The sequence below is a fragment of the Centroberyx affinis genome, unplaced genomic scaffold (assembly GCF_046629955.1).
Source record: "Centroberyx affinis isolate AG114_WGS23_722 - 3 ecotype Tasmania unplaced genomic scaffold, CSIRO-AGI_Caff_v1 ptg000108l_1, whole genome shotgun sequence".
Lineage (NCBI taxonomy): Eukaryota > Metazoa > Chordata > Actinopteri > Beryciformes > Berycidae > Centroberyx > Centroberyx affinis.
Window position 1 is genome coordinate 638,627 of NW_027278810.1, and position 27,665 is coordinate 666,291.

At 43.2% G+C, this 27,665-nt stretch overlaps 4 protein-coding genes across 5 annotated transcripts; 2 read left to right on the forward strand and 2 right to left on the reverse strand.

The window, feature by feature from the left end:
- Window positions 1–192: 192 nt before the first annotated feature.
- cetn2 (centrin, EF-hand protein, 2) lies at window positions 193–10,382 on the reverse strand. Of its 2 annotated transcripts, XM_071525469.1 has the most exons (6): window positions 10,315–10,382; window positions 3,189–3,277; window positions 2,788–2,952; window positions 2,547–2,675; window positions 1,723–1,860; window positions 193–1,249 (listed from the first exon to the last, which is right to left on the reverse strand). In XM_071525469.1, the coding sequence occupies exons 2-6, from the start codon at window positions 3,189–3,191 to the stop codon at window positions 1,160–1,162; spliced, it is 525 nt and encodes a 174-aa protein (XP_071381570.1). In that variant the 5' UTR covers window positions 3,192–3,277; window positions 10,315–10,382; the 3' UTR covers window positions 193–1,159. The 2 variants fall into 2 exon arrangements, with proteins under 2 accessions (XP_071381570.1, XP_071381562.1); XM_071525461.1 differs by lacking the exon at window positions 10,315–10,382 and having other exon boundaries at window positions 3,189–3,375.
- On the forward strand, window positions 4,698–8,481 carry nsdhl (NAD(P) dependent 3-beta-hydroxysteroid dehydrogenase NSDHL). Its single transcript, XM_071525449.1, has 8 exons — window positions 4,698–4,755; window positions 4,898–4,974; window positions 5,468–5,629; window positions 5,734–5,880; window positions 6,405–6,533; window positions 7,054–7,196; window positions 7,330–7,432; window positions 7,704–8,481. Exons 2-8 carry the CDS (start codon window positions 4,954–4,956, stop codon window positions 8,034–8,036), a joined length of 1,038 nt encoding a protein of 345 aa, XP_071381550.1. The 5' UTR covers window positions 4,698–4,755; window positions 4,898–4,953; the 3' UTR covers window positions 8,037–8,481.
- znf185 (zinc finger protein 185 with LIM domain) lies at window positions 10,376–22,853 on the forward strand. The gene is made up of 34 exons (XM_071525426.1): window positions 10,376–10,524; window positions 11,602–11,666; window positions 11,955–12,072; window positions 12,202–12,309; window positions 12,405–12,431; window positions 12,808–12,867; window positions 12,984–13,031; window positions 13,124–13,204; window positions 13,307–13,387; window positions 13,588–13,650; window positions 13,819–13,950; window positions 14,059–14,622; window positions 14,898–14,963; window positions 15,076–15,135; window positions 15,311–15,379; window positions 15,673–15,747; window positions 15,977–16,051; window positions 16,266–16,346; window positions 16,725–16,784; window positions 17,238–17,303; window positions 17,900–17,950; window positions 18,058–18,102; window positions 18,326–18,373; window positions 18,527–18,592; window positions 18,773–18,844; window positions 18,970–19,032; window positions 19,326–19,436; window positions 19,699–19,746; window positions 20,114–20,149; window positions 20,929–21,009; window positions 21,121–21,195; window positions 21,347–21,412; window positions 21,702–21,807; window positions 22,288–22,853. Exons 2-34 carry the CDS (start codon window positions 11,657–11,659, stop codon window positions 22,387–22,389), a joined length of 2,814 nt encoding a protein of 937 aa, XP_071381527.1. The 5' UTR covers window positions 10,376–10,524; window positions 11,602–11,656; the 3' UTR covers window positions 22,390–22,853.
- On the reverse strand, window positions 22,592–27,660 carry fut11 (fucosyltransferase 11 (alpha (1,3) fucosyltransferase)). The gene is made up of 5 exons (XM_071525436.1): window positions 27,385–27,660; window positions 26,748–27,086; window positions 26,233–26,613; window positions 24,424–25,046; window positions 22,592–24,240 (listed from the first exon to the last, which is right to left on the reverse strand). Exons 1-5 carry the CDS (start codon window positions 27,385–27,387, stop codon window positions 24,090–24,092), a joined length of 1,497 nt encoding a protein of 498 aa, XP_071381537.1. The 5' UTR covers window positions 27,388–27,660; the 3' UTR covers window positions 22,592–24,089.
- Between the last annotated feature and the right edge of the window lie 5 nt (window positions 27,661–27,665).

Genomic DNA, 27,665 nt, shown 5'->3' on the forward strand with positions numbered 1-27,665 from the left:
GCAGTAGGATGAGAGAAACCTGCACTGATATAAAAAACAAAACAAAAACCTATGAGTCAAGCTGGTCAAACACTGTTAAATTGATAACTCCTGGCTAGATGAGGGATGCCATAGTTATTAGAGTATCATAAAATGAAAAATATAGGCTGTATAAAAGAAAACGGACATGACAAACTGCTTAAAGACCTTTAATCTGTACCTTAAATATTGATATACTGTATATCTGCCCATGCAGTTGCTATGTATTGTACAAAACACTGAAGAATACGGAGGAGAAAAGATACACAAAGGAAGGACAAATACCCAGTATAAGTTGGAAAAATACATTAACAACGGTATTTTAAAGATAGTGAGGCTTTCGGGGAGGGGCTGTGGGTCAGAGAGGTTGGGAAGCTTCCCTGATTGTGATGATAGCCCCTTTAAGAGGCACAGGCACAGATACACAGGTAGCACTGAGGTGAGACAGCACTGCCCAAGCATGATTACAATGGAGACGAGCAACCATAACAACCATAATTTAACCAACGGCTCACATGGCGATGCACACATTTGAAACCTTTGCCTCTCTGGAAAGACACAAGTTATACAGGAGCTGAAATATGAAACACAGGAGCTGTAAGTGTAGACCAGACTACCTACAGATGGACCAAACAGACCTAAGCTCAGTTCAACTCCATTATAAAGCAAAGCATTGGAATGTATTGTGTTTGTTCCCATATTCAGGCAGGCACTGAGAATTTAAACCTTAACGACAAAAGGATTGAGGTTACTTACATATTACAATGACATTATAAAGATGTTCTCAATAAAGGTATGCAGCATTCCAAACAGGAAAAAAAACATCCATCTTGCATTAAGTGTGACTGAAATACATACTGTATTTGGCAAATGTAATATAAATTACCATGTAAATGAATGGAGGATCATTTGGCATTTGATCAGACTCTTTGTTCAAGTCTTCAACAACTTCCTTTCATTGTAATATTTGACAGCTAAACCTTTTCCTTTTAAGTGAGAAACTATGGCATGATGACAATAATAAGGAAAGGGAAATCCTCTGCCAGAACCAGATGTATGAGCAGCATGACATGTAAAACCACCCATGGCCCCCTCTGCCCCTGTGTATCCCCAACACCAACCCTAACGTCGTGCACCTCCTTCAGTACAGGCTGGTTTTCTTCATAATACGCAGGAACTCCTGCTGGTTGACTTCCCCGTCTCCATCCCTGTCTGCCTCATCGATCATTTCCTTCAGAAGGAGAGAGTGAAGGAGGAAATGAAGAGGAGAATGGAAGAATGGAATTAAAACACATAAATAAAACACATCTGAGTATTATACTACCCTAGAGTGACAGTAACTGCATGGGTAGAGAAACTTAAAAAAATGACTTAAAAGTTTACGCCTTGTCCAAACAAGTATTTTTGGTACAGAGTGGACAGTTTATCATTAATGGGCATGAATTATGTTGATATTAATCTAACCCTTAGTCATGACCTTTGGCATTTAAACACACAACTACAGGTTACAGCTGTTACTGAGGGAAGAATAGGTTGGGCATTTTTTGAGTGTGCGTGTGTGAACATTGTATTTTCTGCATGCGTGTACAATCATGTCCCGACCAAATCCAAGTGAAGAATCTTTTAATGATCACTGAGTGTGCACGCCAGTACATCGGCGAGACAAGAAACTTGAGGAAGGAGGCTTGTTTGATGTGATCCTACCTGCAGCTCCTCATCCGTGAGGTTCTCTCCCAGCTCCTTGGCGACTCTCTTCAGGTTCCTGAAGGAGATCTTCCCTGTCTCGTCATCATCAAACAGACGGAATGCTTTCAGGATCTCCTCCTTGGAGTCCTTCTCAGCCTAAATTGGAGAAAAGAAAGAGTAATTTCCACTTCATTCATTTAGCAGCGGTGCCACAGACTGCCTGAAAAGGAAGGAATAATCACCAGTACTCTCAAAAAAATTGTCTCTATGTTAATATATGGAGTGCTTTAGCAAACAGGGGTGCTGCAAAGTGTTTTACAGAAAACCAAGTAAACAAAAATGGACAGAAAGTACATCACAAACTTAAAGAAATGAGGCTAGAGTTTGCGTGTGTGTGTGTGTGTCTGTGTGTGTGTGTGTGTGTGTGAAGAATGGCTGATAAGGTGGAGTTGAGGTTGTATAGCTCTTCTGCATAAATTGGTCTTGAGTCTGGACTCTCAATTTGTATAGTAAACCGCTACTAGACATTGTGAAATAAAACTTATTTAGCAGTATTTCCCCCCCCAAACTAAATTCAAGAACAGGATCAATACCTGCAATTAACATGCTTATAATAAAGTATTCATATTATGAACACAGTTGTACCACTGCATTCTTCTCTAGGGCTAAACCAGGCAAAGACCTCGAACCTAAACATAAAATTAACCTCAACCACTGCTGTTACAAAAACATATAGGGGCAATGCTGAGTTCACTTGTTTTTTCTGTTTTACTGTTAATTAAGTCACAAATAATGGGAATGCACATAAAGCCTTTCATTTACTATACAAAACAGATATCTACCATTTTCTGTGTCATAACAGAGAGGAAGTCGGTGAAGGAGATCTTCCCTGTGCCATCCTTATCCACTTCACTAATCATCTTCTTGATCTCCTCTTTTTTTGGTTCAAACCCCAGAGCTCTCATGGCGACCTGGCACACAGAGAGAAAGATGATCATACAAACATGACACACACACACAAATAAACTGCTTTCTCCCAGCTGCCACATGTCGATCACTTTGATCGGTGTTGGCGCCCTTCACCTTGAGCTCCTTGACATCGATGTGTCCGGAGCCGTCGGTGTCAAACAGCTCAAAGGCCTCCCTGATCTCCTGCTTCAGCTCCTCGGTCAGCTCTGGTTTGGGGCTGGTCTTCTTCCGAGGAGGAGGCACCGGGCCCTGCAGGGACGGCCTCTTGGCGTTGGTCGCCTGGTGAGCACAGAGGAGGGGAAGAGGCACAGGGAACAGGTTAATATTAGGAGAAGATTGAATGAGAAAGAGGTTTGTGGGAAATAGGCCTTTCCCTCGTCTTATTAGCCTGCACCTGTTATTTATCAAAGCATATGGAATGATGTGTAGTCCATCATCTGGGACTCAAATGCGACACACACATAGCACAGCACAATACTCTCTCTATTATCGGATTATATAACATGTCCACTCACCATTAGATGCTGTTTATGTGAATGGCAAGAGAGGACCGCGGATCTATTTGCCAATCCAAGCCAGTGTTTTCCTCCAGGCTACAGCCTCCCTGTCATTTAGGGAGGAGGGGGTCATAAAACGGTTTTCACTTTACATGGGTCGCACACATGAACCGATAAATTAGACTGGATGTAAGATAGCCTGCTTTTCCTCCGAAGCCTTTCGATGTTATGTCACTGGAGCGGTGTCTAAAATGCTCACCAAAATAAACGTTTTCAGCCAATAAATGTGTACAGGTTTTCAGTCCGCTCAGTCTCAAGAGGTGCAGGCGTTTGTTTTACTCACGCTTCACGACAGCAGGCAAGCGCATCATTTTACGACCATACAGGAGCTACAGGGAGGACAAACCATGGGACAAACAGGCATATCAGGTAGTTGAAATCAAACGCACCAGTCGGGCGAAAAGATGATTGGTTGCTGAAAATCACGGGACGCAACATAAAATATGAAAATGGCCCTATCATAAGAATTCAACAAAAGGGACAGAATATATGGAAGGAATTGGGATATGCTAGTGTTACATGCATATTAAAATATATATGAATGCTGCATTCATGTAATTCTGCGAAATCGCCTCAATACACCCTCTAGTGTCAGTTTCCAAGGCAGACCTCAGATCTGTGCATGGCATGTATCCATGACGAGAGTAAGACCGGAAGTAGGGCTATTTTGCCTTCAAAATAAAGGCGAAATTTGAAATATATACGAAGTGAAAATATTGCTTTTCTATTGCAAAATATCCTTTTCACGTTATATGTTCATTGCTATATGGGCTTATACAAAATGCCACATATGCAGAGCTACAGAAATGATACAAAGGAAGTCCCAAACACCAACCTGACACCAGACAACTTGGAATCAATTTTAATCCATATTAGTGTCACTCGGGTCAGGTCCTGGATCATAGGCCTCAGGTTCAAGACGCAACTAATAGACACCTTTTCAAAGTAGTCTCGTATACATTTGCTGTTTGATTTCTTTGTATATTTTGGAAGATAAAGCAAATGGCATATGAGTGGTGGCTTGAACCAGGACCTGGGGGTCAAATTCTATAGCCTTTATGAACAATTGGGCCGATTAAATTTTAAATGTTGAATTTTGGCAGCCCATTATAGGTATGGCATCTTGCACAGGCCTATTTGCCTAATATATGCTCCTTAACGTTTTGTTTATTTTCACTTTTGTACTTTTAATTTGTCAAAACAAACTTGGAAACATGTTAGTCAATGAGGGTTTTATTTTCAAGGTTGTAACCGGAAGTCTTATTTTTGTAACTCTAGCTAGCTTGACACAGGTTTGGAACACGATCTCAGGGGGCGTGGTCCTGTGGAGACAGTCAGGTTGAGATCTCCAATTGGTCTAAATTGTGGTGTTCTTTGACGTATTGAGTACACCATTGGCTGGTCGCAAACGTCACCTTTGGTCCTGTGCGCCGGCTCAACCAATCACAGGCACTCTCTCACTCAGCTGATAGACAGTTCACCGTTTGCACGCGGGTCAAATACAACTTTGAGGCACAGACTGCAGGTAAATAGTTCAAACTCTTATGCACGGTTGCTAAGTTTAAAGTATGTAGTTTATGCTCTGCGTATTGAAGCATAAACATATTTTCTGACTAGACTAAAAGCAAGAGCCATAACCAACTTCTTTTCACCATCTCCTCTTCCAGTGTGCCTGTCAAGTGCGAACATTGGTTCACCTGTTGGCTCATTTTGACTCCTCATTATGGCCACACGTGTTCGACCGGTGAGTTAATTGATATTTCAGTTTTCCATTATGAAAATATATGTTTATCTTTGTCTCAGTAACGAGGCAATACGCTGTTGGTTTGACTGAAGTGTGTATGATGGTAATCTATCTCTCTCTCTCTCTCTCTCTCTCTCTCTCTCTCTCTCTCTCTCTCTCTCTCTCTCTCTCTCTCTCTCTCTCTCTCTCTCTCTGTCTCTTTTCACTTTGCTTTATTGGCTTGAATGTTGTAAAGAAAATAATATAATGTAAATAATCAACAACAAAATATAAAATAGATAACAAAATTGATACAAAAATTATGAAATAGTTGAAAAATTATGAAATTATTATAATGAAAAGTGACTAATGGGAGTTAATATAATAGAAACATAAACACACATAAATACACATTATTGGGGTGATGATGAGAAAAACAACGAGTCAGGAAGTAGGAGGTTTAAAAGACTATATGGCTTGGCTGATGTCTATTAATCTCTCCCCCCCCACACAGACTAGTAAGCGGTGTGCAGTCATTGGGGGCTCCGGCTTCCTCGGCAGACACCTGGTGGAGAAGCTGTTGGATCGGGGCTATTCTGTGTCCGTGTTTGACATCCGCCAGAGCTACGAGCTGCCGGGCGTCACCTTCCACCAGGGAGACCTTTGTGACAAAGAGGTATAGGCCCATTTCTCTCTGCCTGCTGGGTGCACAGTCTGGACCTGTGACCTTTTTCATATAACGGCTTTTAAACTGTGCCTACATGTGCCCCTCTGCCCCAGGCTCTGCTGCCCGCCCTGAAGGACGTGTCCCTGGTATTCCACTGTGCCTCTCCAGCCCCCGCCAGCGACGACCGCGGCCTGTTTCAGAGGGTCAACATCCAGGGCACACGCACCATGATCCAGGCCTGCAGGGAGGCGGGAGTCCAGGTGGTGCAGCGTGAGGAATAGGGATGGGACAATATATCGAAATTCAATGTATCGCAATACAAAAATGTGACAATTTGTATCTTGGGACAGAAAAATGAATCGCAATATTAGCTCCATTTTATTCAGCTATAGTAATCACAAGTGAGACGGCTTGCCCATCACAATTTCACAAGCTCTCCATCGAAATTATATTATTTGCACTTTTTAATGACATTTTTAAATTGTTCTTGTTTAAATTGTACATTGTAGCAAGCCAATGCCATCGTTAGAAAGATTTGTTACTCAAAAGATAAACATAGCCCAATTCTACAGTCAGACATTATTGTCACTGAACTTTTACTTATTACTTCATATCGCCGATGTGAATCGTATCATGAGAGAAGCATATCATCCCATCCCTAGTGTGGAAGCAACAACAGGATGAATCAGATAAAAGACTTTAATTTTTATCTATGGTCATGATTTACTGTTTCAGAGTGAGGGTTGGGTTAGTGTTTTAACTTTTTTTTTTTTTATTTTGCCAGAAATTGGTTCTGACTAGCAGTGCCAGTGTGGTGTTTGAGGGGACGGACATTAAGAATGGGAAAGAGGACCTGCCCTACGCCAAGAAGCCCATCGACTACTACACAGAGACCAAGATTGCACAAGAGAAGGTAGGAGACTGTTCACTCAAATAATTCATAATGACTCAGGCCGGGCTTTATGGTTAACTCTCACATATCTTACTATATCACAGATTGTTTACGGTGTGTTTTCAACTTAAGTTTATTGGTGTTAACAAGGGGCTCAATGGATGGCACTGTTGTCTCAAAGGTTACTTCCCAGCCCCGGCCCTCTCTGTGTGGGGTTTGCATATTTTCCCCATTGTTAGTGTGGGTTTCCTTTGGGTGCTCCGGTTTCCTCCCACATTTAAAAGACATGCAAATCAGGTGGATTGGAGACTCTAAATGTCTCATAGCTATGGATGTGAGTGAGTGGTTGTCTGTCTGTGTCAGCCTTGTGATGGACTGTTGATCTGTTTCACTGCCTTCCACCCAATGTATGCTGGTATAGGCTCTAGCTCCCCATGGCCCTGAAAGATGCATAAGTGGGTAAATAAAATGAATAAATGGAGTTGTCTGTTTCCCTCTCCTCCAGAGTTGAATACTTTATACTGCCGTTGTTGTGTTTTAGTTGGTCTTGGAGGCATGTGACAAAGGGAAGGGTTTCCTAACGGTCGCCATCCGGCCTCATGGCATATTTGGTCCTCGGGACCCACAGCTGGTTCCTATCCTAGTGGACACGGCTCGGAGGGGCAAGATGAAGTTCATCATCGGGTGAGTCAGCAAGTCGTGCATAGAAGAGCATGTTAGCTACCAGTACAATTTTATTTTTTTGGGCCTGTTGTTTTTATCTTTAAAACCTGAGCGTTCATTGGCATTTCTCTTTCTTTCCTTTCTGTGTGTCTAGTGATGGGACCAATCTGGTGGATTTCACCTTTGTGGAGAATGTAGTTCATGGACATATCCTGGCCGCTGAGCGCCTGAGGCCAGACTCGCCCATATGTGGCAAAGTGAGTGAGAATACAAACTAAAGCAAAGAGCCAGTTTCCTCTCTCCTTCCGCTGTCCTCTGCATGTTCCAACTGGTTTAGAAAATGTTGCCTTACTGGCTACATGTTTCTCTATCGATCAATCCTTCTCCAGGAACAGACTGACTATTTAATTGTGAATGTTTTTAACTAATGAACGTGTTGTATATTTTCCACTGCTGTGTCTGATTTCTCTACTGACCTTCCAAACTGAATCTCGGTTCAGTAAATTGTATCTTCCTCTTCTCTCCCAGCCATACCACATCACTAACGATGAGCCGATTCGGTTTTGGGACTTCATGTCCGAGGTGTTGGTGGGTTTGGGATATGCTGCTCCTCGCTACCACCTCCCCTACGCACTGGTGTATGGGCTGGCCATGCTGCTGTGGCTGCTGGCCCTGATCCTGCGCCCCCTGGTGGCCTTCAAACCCACCTTCACGCCAATGAGAGTGGCCCTGGCCGGAACCCACCACTACTACAGCTGTGACCGCGCCAAGCAGGACATGGGCTATAAACCCATAGTCAGTCTGAAGGAGGGGATAGCCCGCACAGTGGAGAGCTACCCTCATCTCAGACAGGGGGCTTGATGGATGTGACATAGCATGGAGATCAAGACTGTTCAGATCTGTGAGGCTGTGGACGTTTCTGTAATCACACTCATGTTCAGAGTGAGGCAATAAGTTGGAGTTCAGATCAGATTTCAAGTCACACTGAAAGGGCAAACAGATTTTCAAACCCTTGTGTTTATTGTTCTATAATAGCTGTTTTTATGGATCTGTGTATATGAATAACCTCACTGTGCCTCTTTCCCATGGAAGTACTATTCTCACCAGCAGATGGCAGCAGACAGTCCTGGTTTTGGTCAACAGACTTGCTCGTGTAGGTTCTCACAGCAAAAGCACAGCTTATGTTAACTTAAATGACCTTTTCATACACTATGACAGCTGCCAGCTTTTAGAGATATCCTTGTTCCATTTTTGTTGTATACCTCTCTCTTGTGCTGTACATTCTGATGTTGCTGTTCATTTCCAAATGCTTTAATACATTCCTTTGGAAGTTGGTTCTCCTGATACTACTTTAATGGAAATGACTGTTGAAAAGGAAAATGTTTTGTTTCCATATTCACAAGTTCTGAACACAACTATATATCTCTACTTTGAGTACCTGTGCCATTCTGGCATTAGATGCATGTATCGTCAGGTTGGCATGTGTTCCCACGAGTTAGGCAAACTATGTTGCAACACTGTTCCGTGATTGTCACAGAATACAATAATGGGATGGGCAATCAAAATGCACCCTAAGCTACAATCCTCCCACTTCCACATTCCGTCAGTCACTCTGTCATAGTGACGATCATTTATTGTCATTTCAAAAATAATTAGCTAAGTTATGTCACTGGAGTTGTAGAGATTGGAGTGCCTCCGTTTCAAAGAATTCATGTCAAATTTATTTAACTGGGACAGTCACTCGCAGTGACGGAGATTTGCCTCTTTCAGCTGACCCATGTTTGTCATTCCTTGTCTCGGTGTGGTGACAAGGTGGGGGTTAAGTTCAGATACCTTGCATTCCCTACTCAATACTGAGCCAGCAGCGCCCTAATGATTCACTGCTAGTGTCAGAGTCACTGGGCAAGGCCGTCCAACTGGTTTCTCGCTCAGGGGAAAGGGAAAGAGGGATGAGGGCAGACAATAGATTTCAGAGTTTACACTTGCTAATGTGCTCACCAGAGTGAAACTTTGGCTCTCAGACTTGCCAATTTCCTCTTCCACCTCTCTCCGCTCCTCCACCCCCTCTCTCTCTCTCTCTCTCTCTGCGGAGACAAATTAATGTCTTTGATTGAGAGCTCAGACACGTGTGTCATGATGAATTTTCTAGACGTGTCGTAAAATCCATTCACTCACACCTCTTTGATTTGAAAAGGTTTGGTAAATATAAGCACAGCGTGTGTGAGATTGTTTTTTCTAGAGAAACAGTGGTAGGCTGATTTCCACGCTGTGATATCAAATAGTGCATAGTGTGGCCAATCATTCAGAAAGTGCATTTTGTTGCAATTTGCAACCCCTTTTGAAGGAATTGGTGGACAAGTGTACAGACTGTCATTTTGTGTGTCAAACTCACATATATATACACCCACACACACACACACAGACAGTGAGCTAACATTTTGTTCATCTCATGCCTACCTCTGCTTTTCTACCTGTTTGCATTATGTGCTACAAAAGGTTAGCTGACGTTTAAAATCATAAAGTCATATCTGGCTTTAACCTTTTATTACCTTTTAGATATGGTCATCAAGACAAGACATGTTTTAATGACTTTTAATGGCAGTGGTTTGAGTTAGTTTGTCCCCAGGGTTTGAAAGAAAGGTTAAACAAATGGAAGCACTCTAATTTGCTTTGGCTCGGAGGAATATTTTGAAAGTAGAATTGAATGTGTTCCCTGGTTTGGAAAATGCTCGGATTTGCTTTTATATTACATTTATTGATGTCTGGTCCTCTGTTATTGTTTATCTTAGCGTAGGTTGTGTGTCTTATTTACTCTTGATCTCATTTTAATGATGTGCGCATCCTGGATTTTCGTGCCCAGTGAGCATGAGAGGAGCATTCCCACAGGAGATGTTGCAGTGAGTCAGTTCGTTTATGTATACCATGCTGTGCACCCGCTCGCCCCTCTCTTGTCTTTGTCTCGCTCTTTCTCAGAGTCGCTTGTCAGCCTACTGTATGGCAGGTATGTGCTTGCTCACTCCTGTGAACAAAGCACTAATGTAGTAAACAAAAATCACTTCTTAGCAACCTCAATTACGCACACACACATGCACACACACACACACAGGCAGACAAACACACTGCTCCACCCCACACCTACCTTCCTTGACTGGCTGGGCTTGTTAGTGCTCACGCCCGTACCTGTTCGCTTGCTCAGGGAGGGAGACACCTGTCAGATAGAGCAGACTTTCTCTCAGCTCACACCAACCACAATCTGTAGCACATACTGTCATAGACTGTTCAGCTCAACTCACCTGGGTGGAAGTTTCTCTGCTGGAGACCGTCTGGACATTTAGTGAAAGTAGCCTAGGTAGGTACTCTGACTCTCTGAGCTATTTACAGCATGATTTAGCAGAAAAATGCATACTTTCTGTTCTTAACTTCAGCAATTGGAAGCTATAAAAACAGAGAGCCTGAAAATGATCAGTCATGCTTTGTTGTTGCCTTTGTTAACAGGAGATCTGTGGATGTCACACTGTTTGCCCACTCACTCATTTCTCTGGGTGTTTCCTTGTCATATTTGCTCACCAGTAGGGTTGTCTTTCCTGCTCCTCGCTTGCCTTAATAGTATTATTCTTCATTAATCATTTATTGTGTGGACTGATGTGTGTAACCTAGGAAAAAATATGGTTTCTGTGCCCTCAGCGTATTTATTCTGTCACCGGCGTTCAGGACAATATCCTCCAGAGATATTGTGGCAACATGTTTTCAGGAGTGAATTCACCGCCCGAGGAGTTTTTACAACTTATATTTGCATTCTGAATTTGGCAGCACTCCACAGTTTTGCATAAGCTCTAGTTGGCGTTTACTTTCAGATAAGGGGAGACTCGTCAGTGTTTCATTAGTGTTTTCCCCTTTCTTCCCAAGTCCCCTGGGGAAATGTGTTTGCCTGTGCGCAGTCCATTTTTGGCTGTAAATAACCAAGGGGTCAGCTAATTTGGATATGTGAAAAAGGAAGCAATTTTTGCCCAATCTCACAAAGTATTGTCTGTGTGTGTGTGTGTGTGTGTGTAAGTTTTGTGTCTGCGTGCACATACACACACACACACACACACACACACACACACACACACACACACACACACACACACACACACACACACACACACACACACACACACACATATGGGTGTGTGTATGTGTCCATCCGTCCATATTTGGGCAACAGCAGTATTTTTTAGAAAGTGGTAGGACAGGATCATCTGCATGTCTAAAGGATGAGACTGAGGAATGCTTAACAGAGCACATGTCCCTTACTGGGAACATAGGGTGGGAACAGCCACTCTGAGTTTGATTGGCATAATGAATTGCTATTTGGTGTTATAATGATGCAATTTCTTTGAGACGGATCCCTCTAATTTGTACGTGGTTCCTGTATTTTTCTCAGGCAGCCTGTAAGGGAAACAGAGGACAGAGAGGAGAGAGAAACTTCCAGAACAATCATGTCAAATGGTGAGCAGGCTGATCTGAATGTGAAACAATGTGTTTCCTCCCATAAAGGCAGGGGGGCATGAAAGGGAGTGTCTCTGTTCCAGGCTGATGACTGCAGATACCATCATGAATTCTTTTATGTTCTCATTTGCTCTGATTTGATACAAAGTGTCATGGTTGATCATTGAGTATATGCCAACCGAAACCAGGGTGCACATCATGAATGCTGGCTAATGGGATGTCAGTATGATATGATGCCACCTGTGTGCAAAATATATGGTGTGTGACATGCATGTGTTTGTGTGTCAGAGGGGGACAGAGCGACTGTTTTCCGTACCACCAAGGTCCGGAACAAGCTGAAGGGAGACTGCAGCTGGATGCAGCAGCGCAGCGATCCTGAGCCTGAGCCCCAGGAGGAGAAACCATGGTAAGAGGACCACAATATGCACAACACTTCCATCTTCCACGTGTATACGTGGGGTGACATCCAAATTATCCCATTCCTCAGTTATCTGAATATGCCATACCGAGTCTTCCTTCCTGTGTGTCCATGCAGGTTAGCAGAGGTGAGAGCCAGGCGTTTGATCGGAGCCCCTACTGAGACCAGCCCAGTGTCTTCCCCCTCCACACCCACTCCTTCACCAGACAAACCTGCCACAGAAAGGTAAACACTGGTTTCATTATAAATGATCCTGCAAGCACTTTCAATGACCCACAAAATGTCACAGTGCTGATAACGAGTCTCTGTTCTGTGTTTAGAGCACCGACCTCAGGATACCTGATCAGGTAAAAACAACTTACTTTTTAAATGATCAAAACCTCAATCTAGTGTTTTTTTTAGTGTACAAATTATGGCTACACATCGGTTGTTCTCTTGATGGAAAATAATTTCATTGAAAGACCCCATGGATACTCAAAGCACAGTGCCGTTGTGTTCCAGTGTTTACTGACAACACAAGAGTAAACAAAACCTTTACAACTTCAAAAACACTGAAAACTCAAATACTGCCAGTTCCTGTTTCAAAGGTTTAGTCAGTCAGTTTGAGAGTAAAACAGAAGTTGAGGGCACTAAGTGGAATTATACCTGAAATTTTGGAATGAAGCCATTACTTACTAATTACATAAATAGAATAACTTGATTAAATAACCTTTTTTTTTCCAGAGGTGTTTTCACTAAAACAGACAACAAGCCTGCTTCGTCCTCAACATCTAACGGCTTCAGGTCAAGAGCTTCTCTTACATGCATTAGCAGAGATATTACCATTAAAAAATAGGCATTTGATCGACCTCTGAGATTCCTAATTTAATATAATCTCTATTTTTTGCATCTATTTACAGTGGGACAGCAAACTACACCAAGAAGCCTTCAGAGAGCTACAAGAAAATGTGAGTGCATAGAGGGGATTCATGGATAAATTGCTGGCATGAGATTGAGGATGTATTTCCCTGAGGTGTTTGTGTGTGTTTCTGTTCCTTAGAGCCCCTCACACTGTGAGGCCTGGTTCAGACAGCCCGTTCCAGACAGAGGGCCAGCTCAGCCCCGAGGAGCAGGACAGACGGTGAGTCCTTCCCCGCCCAGAGAAAACTGTTAACACCATCTATTTGAAACTCAAACCCACAGAAAATAGATCACATTAACATACTAATGAGTCATTTTGCAGGACGGAGGCAGCCAGCAATGTTCTGAAGAGATCTGCAGTCAGACAACGGTCCTATGTCTTTTCTGCTGCTAAGAAATATGAGTACGTATGTCTTCTATCACTCTCCTATTGCTCATCTTACCATTCAGCTTGTTTCTGAAATACTTCAATATTGAAAGCAGTAAGTTGCATATCAAAAACATAAAATATTCACATATCACAGTTGGAATGTGGTTGGAATGTATAAATGGTTGGCTTTTATGGAAGTATTTGTGAACGCTGTGTGTGTCCAAAACCTCCAGCTCTACAGAAACAGCACCTGACACTTCACCGGTCAACAGCAGTCCATCATTTGTGGCTAAAAGGTAAATGCTGCCTCTCATGGCTCTGACCCTCATGCCAAAAAAAATGACATGTGAGTCCGAGCACATGATCAAGTGTATCTGTGTCTGTGTGTCTGTTTTTGTGTGTAACTCCACGTATGCATTGATGTGTGTGTACATGTGTGCTTGATGTACAAATGTGCACAACAGGGTGGAGATTACTGATGATGATGAGAGCGCTGAGACTCCAGCAGCTGCCAGCAGCCCGCCCCCCTCCTCCTCCACCCCTCCCATCCCTGCCACATCACCTGCCACTGTGCCGGAGCCCAAACCACGGACAAGGTAAGTCCCACTGATTTGGGCCATGTGTCTGTTTCCAGTCTCATATGCAACAAATCATTTAATTGTGTCAGGATTCCTTCCATTTCTCTGTGTCTGTGTGTTTTACAGAGTGCAAACCAGCGTCAAGACACCCGTTGACATCAGCGCTGATGAGCCAGTGGCTCCAACAGTAGAGGAAACCGCTCCAGAGCCTGCGAAGGAAGTTCCCCCTCTCGTCTCCCTCAAGGAGGACACACCAGCGGTCGCACCAGAGAAAAACCCCTTTGAACACATGAAACCAGGCTGCACAAAGGTGGCCACTCCACTCCCTGTACTTCTCCCCGAGTATGTTGGAGAAGTCTGCAGAGACCCGGAACCTTGTGACTTCGGAGTTTCTGGGAAAGATGACGCCCCAACGCAGGAACCTGTCCCAGTATCTCCTGTCCCAGTATCGCCTGCCCCAGTGTCTCCTACCCCTGTATCTCAGGCCCCAGTATCTCCTGCCCCAGTGTCACCTGCCCCTGTATCACCTGCCCCAGTATCTACTGCCCCAGTATCTGCTGCCCCAGTATCTCTTGCCCCTGTATCTCCTGTCCCAGAGTCATCTGTCCCAGAGTCACCTGTCCTAGTGTCTGCTGTCATCGAGGACACAGTGAAGACAGACCCTGAACCAGAGCCGTCTCCAAACCAGAGGTCAGACTATATGATATACTATAATATATAATTCTGTGATGATTAGCTCATGAGAATCAGCGCAAGAGTCAATCACCAACATTGTGTTTGCCCAAATATTCTCACCATGTTTGAATATCACCATGTTCAAACAAAGGATTAAACTTGGCCTTGCTCTCAGATGGTTTGTTTGTCAGTGGACTGTATTCCTATGGCATGTTTGCTCTTTCTTTGAACATGTATGATGGAGCGCTGCGTTGGAATGTCACGTGTTTGTTCTCCATCTATCTTCACAGCTCCAGTGCCGACACGCTTGCCGCCTTGTCCGACACTCTCATTTCTTTCAACACGAGTTCCACCAGGTATTAGCGGGAAAAGATAAAGCAGCAATCAATATAGAAATGGTGTTAATTAAGTATTGCGTTTGACTATTGTGATATTTGATTTATGTTTTTATTCATCTCTCTTTGACAGTCTATTGGACACTCAGGAGGAGAATGATGTGTCTGACCCTGTTGCACCGGTCCCAGACAGGTAGACATTTTGATTAGGTCACAAATTACACAGTTTAAAAGCTATAAACATCAGTGCAGTGTCAGCCTGTTTATGCCCTATCCACCCTCTTTGCTAGTGCCATGTTATTGTAGCTCTGCAACGATCCCTCCAGCTCAATACACCATCAAATACTAACAGTTTATGCCTCCTCTAGCTTTAAGGATGATGAGCCAGCTCTGGCAGAGGAAGAAGAAGGCCCAGTGGACAGTCACATAGAGGACAGGTATGAAACCAGAGACCTCCTCATTCATATCATAGCAGAGACGGCAAGTAAACAGCTCATGGCGAACTGCCATTGTGTTTACTTCAAAGCAACCTCAAAATAACCCACATCCTAAATTTACGTTCCTCAAAACTGCTGAGCACGAGGACATCCTCTGCCTAATTGAACAGACTTGATGAAATGTGGTACTTAAACTGTAATGTAGTGTGTGTGTGTGTGTGCGTACATGCATACATGTGTGATTGTTCGTGCCGCAGCAGGTGCAGTGACACTTTTTCCCTCTCTTTCTGCAGCGTTGAACCTGAGCCAGCCCCAGCGCTCAGTAACTGTGTAGTAATAACTGATGATCTTCTGGCTCTCACTGATGGGTTTGTTAAAAATACATTCCTACTAATTGTTCAATTAAGCAAACCAAATATTAGCAATTGTCCCTTCCCTGAATATTATCCACCAGCCGGCCACAAGGTGGCACTGTTGGACTTCTGATCATAACCCTCTCCTCTACCTCAACTGGCCTCTTCTTGCTCTGAAATCTCCTCTGAATCCTCCATCGCCTTTGTTTATCCCCCTCTCCTTTCCTCCTTCCTCCTTTTACAGTCCAGAAGAGTTGGCAGAGCCTATTCCCCCCAGCCCCGGCCGCTGGAGTCAGGATCTGCTTAGCGGACCAGACAGGTATAGGAAGAGCTCTTTCCCACCCAAGACCCAAATACCGAGTTAAACTAGGAATTATCCCTTCAATCAGTGAAAAATCAATAGCCTGCTTGTCAGTAGCCAGCTGAAGCATTACCTTAACTTACCTTGCTGGAATTAGATATTGAATCAAGGGATTTTTGCACACAAACCCTGCGCTGTGTGTGAGTGTGATGGTGTATGTGTGCCTTCTCAGTCTCTCAGACCCAGCAAAGACCAGCAGCACCCTGGATTTCCTGGCTGATGATGTCATCCCCATCAACACAGCGGCACGCAGGTGAGAGAGACAGGCTTGTGACGGCCTCGCCTCCCCATCCCTCCCCATTACCACTTTTAAAGCTTATCAAAAGAGGTGAAGGGGGCGAGCAACTCAGCAACCTATATAATACTTCCATCGCAGCTCCAGTTCCCGGAGGTGTAAGATTTTTTTTTATAAACCTCTCATACCTCAATGTTTGATCCAAATCAGAGCTCCCTCACTTCCAGCGTTCTAATTTAACCCCTGCTTAGCGTTGGAGGCAAACAAAGTCCCAAATTCCTGACGGGGCTGAGTGATACTTTGAAATAGAAAGCCGCGTCTTTTCTGCGCACGACTGGAATTAGAAGAGAATTTTCTGTACTGATTAGTATTGCGGCTTTGTTTTGTCTCCGCCAGCCTCAGCACCGAGCGAGAGGAGGAGAAGCAGACAGATGAGACAGCCGAAGAGACACAAAGGTAGAGGGAGATGACAGGCTGCTCTTAAACAATTATCTATCTATACAGAGCTGATCCTGAAATAAGAAAGAAATACGTGCTATTCAAACATGCTTTGTAATGATTCATACTAACTCTGCCTGTGTCAATCAGCCCCACAGAGACAGTCACTATAACCACCAAAACTGTGATCATTACAGACACAAGATACGAGCACACACACACACACACACACACACACACACACACACACACACACACAAACTTCAGTTGTGCAGTACTGTACACCAAGATGCTCCTCGTGCTCCTTGATAATTCAGTGGGTTTCAAGCTTTTTTAATGGACTGGGATTGTAAATAGTATATGAGAAGCACCATACTGACCTCTGCTTGCCTTCTTTTCTCTTCCCATCATGCCATCTGTCCGTTCTTCCCCTCCACCATCGTTGCCTTTCTCTCTCTCTCACACAACCAGCAGTGTAGAGGACAGTACAGACCCCCGGAGCTCCCGTGTGACAACAACCACAGTCACTGAGTCCAGGTACTTGATTCTGCTATGTGTGTGTTCTTAATATGTATGCAAGCTTATTTTGAAATATTTTACCCCGTTGACAGAAAAGTTTGTCATTTTCAACAAATGTCACTGTTTCAAGAATTATCTTGAACTTTGAAAAAAAAAAACTTGATACATTTTCTTCAATTAAATGTCTTGAAGCAAATGAAGTTTCATGAAATCAATAAACTTATCTATGTCATTTTTTTTTTTTATTAAAATATCTGAGACAAGCCTGAAATGTCTGAATACAGACAGGGGAAACACATTTGCTGATATTGATGTTTTATTTAGTGTAATTGGTATTGACTGGGACCAGAGATCATTTTAGGTGAAGTAAAAGAAAAAAAGTTGTCTGAAATATGTTGTTTTTGTCATACAGCAAAAGAATTGTCTTGCCATTTGTCAAAGACATCCAGATTCTGATTTTGATTGAGTTTGGCCCTGGGTGCCTCTGTGTTTCTATTTACCATCCAAAGTGCATTAAATCTTTCCATTATGAATCAGTGTGATCAGAATTCCTCCGACAGACGATGGGCCATGCTGACAATTGAGAGTGAAATCAGTGTGAAATTGTTTTTCAGCTCGGCTGATCCGTTTGATCCATATCCGATAGGGACCACATCCCCTAACAGGTAATCATATTGGTTTGGAGCTGTGACTGTTTTCCAGCCAGCCAGATAGTATCTCGGCATGCATAATGCAGCAGTTTCTGATTATGAGCCACTTTTCTCTATTGCAGCTCCTCTGACCTGCTCCAGCCCCTTTCAGCCCATTCCATCAACAGGTACGGGAATGAGAATGCAAATTCACGTTTTCTATATTGTAGCCTCTGTTTGTTTCACTGATACTGTTATGTTACTATATAATACGATAGTTACAACTGCTGCTACAACTGCTTCACTTTGTTGCTTTCTGTAATAACTACTTATCATTACTGTCAGCAACTATCATATCTGACATACTAGCTGTCAACACTTATTGCAATGCTAATGTTGATTTTCCCTCAGCATGTCACATACTTCCCCTGAGGAGGAAGATCCAAGTCCAGCAATCAAGTGAGGCTTAGTTGGAATTAAGCAACTATTTCTCTGGGATTGAGCTAACACTTTTAGTGGTATCATCATTATATATACAGTGTGACAGTGGCACACGCTGTAGGTGCCCGCAGCTTTTGTGAAATTCTAATGTTTTATGTATGTGTTTGACAGTATGAGTGGTAGTGCATTGGAATCCCTTGCAGAGGACATCATCCCTATCAACACTGACACCAAAAGGTATTAAACCGAGTCTGGTGCATAATTGTGTTATGAATGTGTGAGTGAGAGATGGAGAGGAACGGACGAGTCTGAGCCAATGGAATCCATTTTCTCAAACTTTACATATTACCCTCTTCTGTTATGCTTGAGCTGTCATAACTTCTGCATCATCGCTCTCTCTCCACCACGGCTCCTCAGTCTCAGTACCGGGCGATCCTGGGCACGCACGTGGGAGACCAGCACACCCGAGTGCACTACTACAGAGGAGAGGTGATGGCACACTTAGATTTACTCTTACGGATACCCACAATCCTACCCGCTATGCTTCATTCATCTTCATCCATCCACCCTTGTCCATTATGTGCTAAAAGCCTTCCACTGTATGTTCCTCTCAGCCAAGAGGCCGTACCTGCAGGCCATGTTGAGGATCAACAGACAGTGGTCATGTTTGAGAGAAAGTAAGTCATCTTTTCATTAGAAGCTGCGGGTGCGTATCCGCCCCCTTTTATTCCCATAACCCATTTCCCTTTCACTATGGTGAAGTAACTAGGCTTTTGCAGCATGAACACTCAACTCATTGAGCCAGAAGACATTGTGCACTGGTGCTGCTGAAAATAGGTCAGATATATATCTGTTACAACTGTCCCTCACAAGTCTGGTAAACAGATCCCCTTCCGGCCATTTGCAATATACAGAGTGTGAATTTGTCGTCTTCTTGTGGTACGATAACATGTTGTTGTTTGTGCTCAAGGTCCGCTGAGAATGACTCCCCATGGGACAGATGGACATCACCCACTGTCTATGCTACCACTACTAATACAGAGGAAGAGGAGGAGGAGGAAGAGGAGGAGGAGGAGGAAAGGTATCGCCACTGTAGCTGCGCTCATTATATGCAGACACATTATTTTACAAATTCACTAAGAAGTGATTATAATATTTTATAATTCAGTGGCTGTCGACCATTTAATTGAAAGCAAGTAAAGCAAGCAAGCAAATACAGCTGAACTTGAAACTTCTTCATGGCTCAGTCTAAGAATAATCATTTGCTTCTGAACTTGATATTACTTGTTTTAATATTATCACTTGCTGAGACTTATAATGCTGGATTGTTCTCTGTTTTGTAGCCCCGAGGATACAGAGACACAGACAGTCACAACCATCACCACTGTCAGGTTAGGACAAACTTCAAATCACATTTAATTGAGATTCTAACCGCACACAAATTGAAGTTATGATGGAGTTGGGGTAGACACTATGAATGGAGTTAGGAGGGGAGACAGGTAATGGTTACCATCAGAATGGATGGGAGGAGGGCTCAGGATGAGGCGATGCTGCAGTACAATGGAAACAGACCACACCTTGGTCAGTAAAACTGGGAAGACCAAATCTCTGCCTCTTACTAAACCCTCTAGAAGTGCGAGTCAGGAAGAGATCAGCGTCGTACAAAAAGTGTAGCCGTCTTGTTCGCTGGATTGAGTCCAGCTTATTGACCGCTGCAGGCTGTAGTAAAAGTCCAATACAACTTTCTTTGCTTCCCAGGGAGACGTACAGTGACCCAGAGCCTGCTATGGATTGGTGAGTTTATGATCTTGTTAACATCGAACATGGCGTAATGCAAGAATAGACTTTCTATGTAACATCATTTTCTACTATTTGATCTGTTGAATTTCTTGCTTTTGTCAAGACCTCCTTTAAGTGGAGCTCTCTGTATTTTAGACTATGTACTTTATGTCTTTTGGGATTTTAAATATAAGCAAAGATACAGTAATGAATAGATAATGAATGTATACCTGTTATCATTTGTTGATGAGGCTAATTTAATGAAGGATATCAGAGTACTTGAAATCGTGTATATATAGGCCATCTGCACAGATTTTACCCTTTTACCTAGAAGGTCTGTAAGACTCCTTTGCCTCTGTGACTGTAACAGAGCCGTCTTAGCTAGGGGGTGAGTCTAATGAGAGATTTAGGCCAAAGCCCTGTGGGAATGCAGCTGCATCCGCTCAGCACTCCAGTCTGGATCTAAGGTTACCTGCGACTCCTGTATGCTAGGTTAGACAGACCTCTGAATGACAAGATCCTCTCCCATTATCTTTCAGTTTGCCCTCATTTCCTTCCCCCTCTAATTATCAGTGCTTTGAGTCTCCAGATGTCAAATTAATGATGTGTATTAGAGTTGTCCTTTTGTCAAATCACAGCCTGTTAAGCAGCATGCTATTAACAAGTGATGGGAGAAAGTGATTATCTCCCAAGCTACATTTGACAGATGTAGAGCTCTTTATTCCTATGTGTAACCCATCACACTGCTGTCAGCGCTTGACAGACGACACTAACGCTGCTCACTGTATCTCCAGCTATGGAACTGGAACTCATTCCAGCACCTTGGACAGAGAAGACGCCCAGCGCGTCCAGACACCAGAGCCTGACTCCAAAAAGTGAGTGAATTTAAACAAGCCAAAGAGAGAATATAAAAAAGAAGGTGACAGCTAATATGTATTTTAAAACTCTGCATATTAATTGTGTCACTTCACCTCTCTCTGTTCAAGGGGCTTTGTGTATGTAAAGGAGTATGTCAATGCAACAGAGCTTTCCTTGCATAACGCCACAGACGGCAGTGGGAGGTAAGACCAATAAATTATTTACACATTGAAATCACAATAATAATGGTAAAAAATATTGCTGAATAAATACTGCTCCTTCAGCACAATCTATGCCATTGAAGCGGCCAGCAGCATTGCCATCATGAATTACTTATTGCTCTTGTGTCCTTAGTGGATCTGATTATTTGACATCAAGCTCCTCCAGTTACTCCTACAGCAGCCCCTCCAGCTTCTCCAGGTAATAACACAATTCCCTAAACCCACAGTATACCACTCTCTAGCCATGAGGCTGATGAGGCTTGTTGTTTCCAGCTCTGAAGAAACTAGATATGTGTAAGCAATAAGACAGAAATTCCACTAAGCCCGCTCATTAAGAAGGTTAAGTGAGGACATCAAAGGATTGTTTACACTTATTAAATTCCCTCACACAGGCCAGAAAGGGCCACAGGTTATTTCCACACAGTGCTGCGTCTGAGTCAGTGCCCCGACTAACTTCTTCTATTGTCTCAATCGCTGTGCCTCCCCAGGGGTTCGCTGTCATCCACCTGTACATATTGTGGAGAGCTGGTGGGCAGTGATGCCAAGATCACCATCGAGCACCTCAATATCAACTGCCACCCTGCCTGCTTCAAGGTAATCCACCTGTCTACTCAACTGCAGTTGTGTTGAACACACAATTTGGAATGCATCAAAATGTTATATATTCACATTTGTCCTTTAAGGGATTTACCTGGATTTGTAAAATAAGCTTTTTTTTTAAACTTTAATTTCTCAAAAAGCAAGTCTGCTTACTTCAGTGTTTACAAAACCCTTTGTTCTTTATCATTCTTGTTCCTCTTTAGTAAAAAACAAAAGGCTTATATGTTATGAACTTTTTAGTCTCCAAATACACATAAAGCTTGTGTTTAGCTGTTTCATACTATCAATCCATGTATCAAAGCCTGTACAATAAGTTTCATAGTGTCTTCGATCCAATAAATTAATATATAAACACAACCAGCAGTGGAGCTATAGTGGGTGCTATACTACTGTAGTACATTAGTATGATAGTATTTCAATGGTCTTTACTTTCTCATAACTGTATTTTCTAATGATATTCTCACAATATTTCAGTGTGGCGTCTGCAGTACACCCATGGGAGACCTTCTCTACAACATGTTCCTTCATGGTGGGACAGTCCACTGCGAGAGCTGCTACTCCAAAGCCCTCGACTGATTATTACTCCCCCTCAACAGCCTGTTACCCTTGTCCCGTCTCCTTCGTGTTCACTTGCATATGCAAGGAGAGGACTGGTCTTCACAAAGTTTGGACTATATTAGGCTTGAACTTAGGCATTATTCTTAGGTTTGGGGTGATCAAAGAGACTGTTATGGTGAAGAATATGATTACTTTGTTGCTATGTTGATTCTTATATTAGTTTAAACGTCCAATTTCTTTTTTTCCTGATGGTGAAAGTTGTGTCTGCCTCAGTGAACTATGAAGGATTTGTCTCTACAACAATATGCGCTAAAAAGAACTGAACAGACCAAAACTGGTAGTTGGGTACAACATGGTAGTTTAGCGATGGTAGTTATGCGAGACAATGCCTTGTTTCAAAATGTTACTTTTACTTTGTTTTTCCTGATACAAAATATTATGTTCACTGTTGTTGATGCTAACAAAATAAAATGATTTATATAACAATGATACAAATATATGCGATAAAAAGATGGTGTGTTAGCAGACGTATAAGATTGTCATGGTCTCCAGCAGAAAAGCAAAGCATGATTTACAAATTATTGCACATATAAGCTTAGGATTGGGTAACAGAAAATCTCCAATTTAGACATAGTTTCAGGCAATATTATAAAAAAAAATCATATACATGAGCAGTTCCTGAGAGCTACTTCAGAAATATAGTGGTGAATTCCCACTGGGGAGTTGTGCTTAACTTTGTACATATTACATTTGCCTTTTTCTCCATCTCTTAGTGAAACAACACTTTCTTTGCATAATCACTTAAGTAGTTTTATATAAATGTGACTTTGGCTCGACACCATCGGCTACCTGCTGAGGAACTGTAAAGAAGTCATTACAGTTCATTGGCTACAGTCTTGATGGTCTTCACACACAGCTAAGCAGAGTTCCCTTGGTAGAGAGGACAAGTCTTTGGCAGTGGCCCAGTCCAATGAAATTCTGCCTCCGATGGGAATGTGCCTCCCTGGAATAACTGCACTTGTATGCAGTTAATATTAACAATGCAAGGTGGAGCAAGGACAATCATGGCACCTCAGTTATGGAGATAAAACCCCTTGAAAATTTTATGACAACATTCTAAAACATCTGATTCCCATTACTTAACTAGGGAAAATTAAAAGTGTCATGTCATGTACTAGGCATGTAAACAATTATCTCCCATTTGAAATTTAAAACTCGGATAATGCAAACAAATAACAAATAGCTTATTTCCATAAAAATATTATTCCCATGGAGATTTTGTATGTTAACACTGTATGAAAAAAAGTGACATTACACCTATTGAGGGCAATGTTAAACAAGTAAGCTCGCCCAGCAAACCTTGGCTACTGTAGTGTCTGTTAGCTAGTCTAACATTAGTTCATCTACTAACCCCCCCACACACACAGGAAGAAAAAAAAGAGTAATCAAATACTATTCGGTTAGAGAAAATGAGTACTCTGTTACTAAATTATTCGTTATTTACATCCCTACTGAATACAATATCAAAATCTGAGACATTTACAGTATAACTATTTAAATTGCTCAACAGGGTGTCGCAATTTTGGCTCATGTAAGAAAAGATGAGTAATTTATGCTTCTTTCCCTCATTTAAACCGAGGGGACACATTGAGGGCATAATAAGGGACACCCCTGCAATTCTGGATGGGGTCCATCCTCCATTTGTCTCAAGGCCTGTGTCAGTGTTTTCCTCTGGCTCTCCTCACAGCAATGTTCTGGATGTGCTGCCACAGCAGTGAAGGGTCTGACTCGTTATGTCTTATCAGAGAGTCCAGCCCCTCTGCCTGGTCCAGGCTCTGCCAGTAATCCTGAGGCCATATTTGCAACCATCTGCGGACAGATATACAAACAGATTAGGCTCATCACAGAGGCTATTTTAATGAGAAAGGCAATTTATCAGAATTGTGATTTCTCTCCCCTCAGGACATTGTTAGTCCCCTAAAAGTACAGAAAGTAGAGCAATTTGTTCTTGCTTTCACCTTTGGTATAGTTAATAATTTGAAACAAATTTACCCATCATCTGCGGGAATATCTTGGACGAGTCCATACCCCGGGCTGGGCAGGGGGCATCCCATGTGGGAGTTATTGGCCATCTTAGGTTGAGGCGGTGGGTTATGCTTTGGGGCTTTCCTATAGGCCCGTTCCACTGCCAGTCGAGCGTTCTCCTGGTCACACACGTAACACTCAAACCCGTTGAGGTAGTTGGGCTTGCTCATGTCATTAACCCCCCACTCGCGGGTCTCCAGTGCCTCCAGCAAACGAGTGTTGGTGATGTGGCTGGGCTTCTTGAAGTCTAAATACTTTGCATATTCATCATCATTCTCATCTAGAAATTTGAGGAAGCTGGCTAGATCTTTTGGTGAGGGGAAGTTGTCTATGATGACGGCAGAGTGGTCGTTCGGCATCCAGTCCGCCACCAAGGACGAGCCTCGGTAGACAGGCACACAACCCTGGTGCAGTGGGCGCCACAACTTCTCTGTCATGTAATCTGGGCACAGGCCGTTTTCCAGTGCCAGGTGGAACTTGTAGCGTGACACAAAGCTCATGAAGTGGCCGTCCTCACCGGTAGCTGTGGCCGTGTCCTCCAGACGTTCAGGTAGAGCTTTGTTGTTCAAGCATTTCCCATAAGAGTCCACCTAGAGAGAGACACAGACAGTGTGTAGAGGATGGAGAAAGATGGGGGCAAATAGTGAGGAGATGGAGGAAGAGATTAGTAATATGACAATGAGATGCATTCTTAATGATCCACATTTCTGATATAACCCTGATAATGAGACATTCCGAATCGATGCACAGCAACTATTACCATTACATTCCTCAATTAAAATTAGGAGACATCACACTGAGGGCCGTATTTACTGTGCGGTGGTGTTAATGCAGTTGCAAACATAAAGAGTGGCAAGGCTGATCTACTAACTTGTGCACACCGGCATCTTGCACATGGAAATGGAGTAGACACTTGGCAGGAGACTTTTAGCGCGATTTACTATACTATACTTTACTTTACTTTAATATGTATACTGAACAAAAACATAAACGCAACACTTTTGTTTTTGCTCCCATTTTTCATGAGTTGAAATAAAAGATCTAAGACTTTTTCTATGCACACAAAAGGCTTATTGCTCTCAAATTTTGTTCACAAATTTGTTTAATTCAGTGTTAGTGAGCACTTCTCCTTTGCCAAGATAATCCATCCACCTGACAGGTGTGGCATATCAAAATGCTGATTAAACAGCATGATTATTGCACAGGTGTGCCTTGGGCTGCTCACAATAAAAGGCCACTCTAAAATGTGCAGTTTTATCTTGAAAAAAGACATTTATTAGGCACTGAACTATGGAAACCAAAAGCGTTGCGTTTATATTTTTGTTCAGTATATTTTGAGGAGTAGCAATGGCGGGGTGCAAAAATGGAGGAGGAGATTATTGAAATGGATCACTTTCACCGATTTACTAAACCAAATGGTGTCAATTTCACCTCCAATTGCAAGTGGTATTTTACGCCAAGAGGAAGCGCATTCTACCTTCTCACCCTGAGAAACCCATGGCTGCTGTGTTATTTATACTAAGGCACAACAGACAGAAAGAGAAAATAAGAAATTGAATAAGAAATACATGAGAGTGTTCCATTTGAGAATCACTCTCTTGCGATGCGATTAAAATAAATTACATATTGCCACTATGGTTGCTCCTCAGGTATTCTAATTGGGAAATCGCAACTGACTTGATTTGCTTAAGTGGTCTTGATAAATCAGGCGTTGAAGGTAGTAATTAGCGTGCCTCTTAAGACAGCCCAGAGAGCATCACCATCACTGTACTGTACCTCAATGTACTTCATGAGCTCCTGGACGTATCTGTCTCTGTCTGACGGCACGTCGCAGTGAGACTGCATGTACAGCACAGGAGCCAGGCCCTCCCTCCTCCTGCGGTTCTTCTCCTGGAGTGACATGGCTACAGGCTGCAGCAAGTACTCCAGGGAGGGCAGCCACTGCAGGGTCAGAGGATAGTCTGACCCTCTGCGAAACGTGGCAGTGTAGTTGAACAGACGGATTCCCGGTCCGTGGGAGAGGACGTAGTTATTCATGGGTGACTCCTCGTGGAACAGGGCCCAGGTCTGGTGGCGGAGACGAGGGAGGGGTGCCTCGTATGCCCGGAAGTCTGTCCCGTAGAAGATGATGGATGCTGTCCGTTTGTACAGCTGGACCTTTCAAGATCAAGTCCAGGTTATTTGCAGAATAACTTGAGATGATAATTTTTATTAATGTGTGCATGCATCTTCCCTCTGTCTAAGCCAGGAGTTTCAGTAACAAGCTTTAGGAGGTTAAGTAGTTCTGGTACCTTGCGGTTGCTTGTGACCAGGCAGGAGGAAGTGGCACAGTCAATGCGCTCTGTGTCGCCAGGAAAATGGGGGAAAAGCCCCGCGCTCCACCAGAGGAGAATAGGCAGCTCCTTGTTGCTTCGGGGGTCACTGTTGCCAGGGCCGCGGTATGAACTGATGGAGGCAAACTCCATATCTGACAAGGCACTCTGGGGCTGGAAGGCTCCCCAGTCCCCTGCATCCAAGGGCTCCAGAGGGAGCTGAGCATCTGGGAAGGAGGCAAAGGAGACCCAGACCCAGCAGAGGAGACCCAGCAGCCCCACACACACACAGGGCATCAGCCTGCCCCCCACTGCCATCTGCAAGGAAAACAGACCAGAACACACATCTCACAGACGGGACCATAGGGCAAACAAATTAACCATAACTCTACTTTAGGCATGGAAACAATCTCTGGGTCTCTTTAATAAAGTAGCACCCTGCTGTGGTGCTTTCGAACCAAATGAAGCTGTTATGGATGCAACCATTCCTGCTAATATTGCTAGCAAGAAACTTTATTTCATAGCCAACATAGCCACCAACTCGATAGCTAACGTTATATCCTGTCGGTGTTGGCAAAATATACATCGAAATCCAGAAATGTTTACTGTTTCCTACCATTGACGGTGCAACAAACACATGAAGGTATGTTTCTTCAATTTCAGCAATGAAAAGACATGGCTATCCTCTGTAAAAGTTAGCTTTCAGGAGTGGTGGTAGTAAGATGCTCTCCGACAACAGCAAACGGTAAGGGAAAAGAAGAGCAACTGGATTCTTCTTCTTCTTCTTCTTCTTCTTCTGCTTCTTCGCCGCCTTCTTCTCTGTGTTAATTGGCGGTTCGCAAACCAACTTCAAGGTGCAAACCGCCACCAACTATACCGGAGTGTGTACATTTGTTG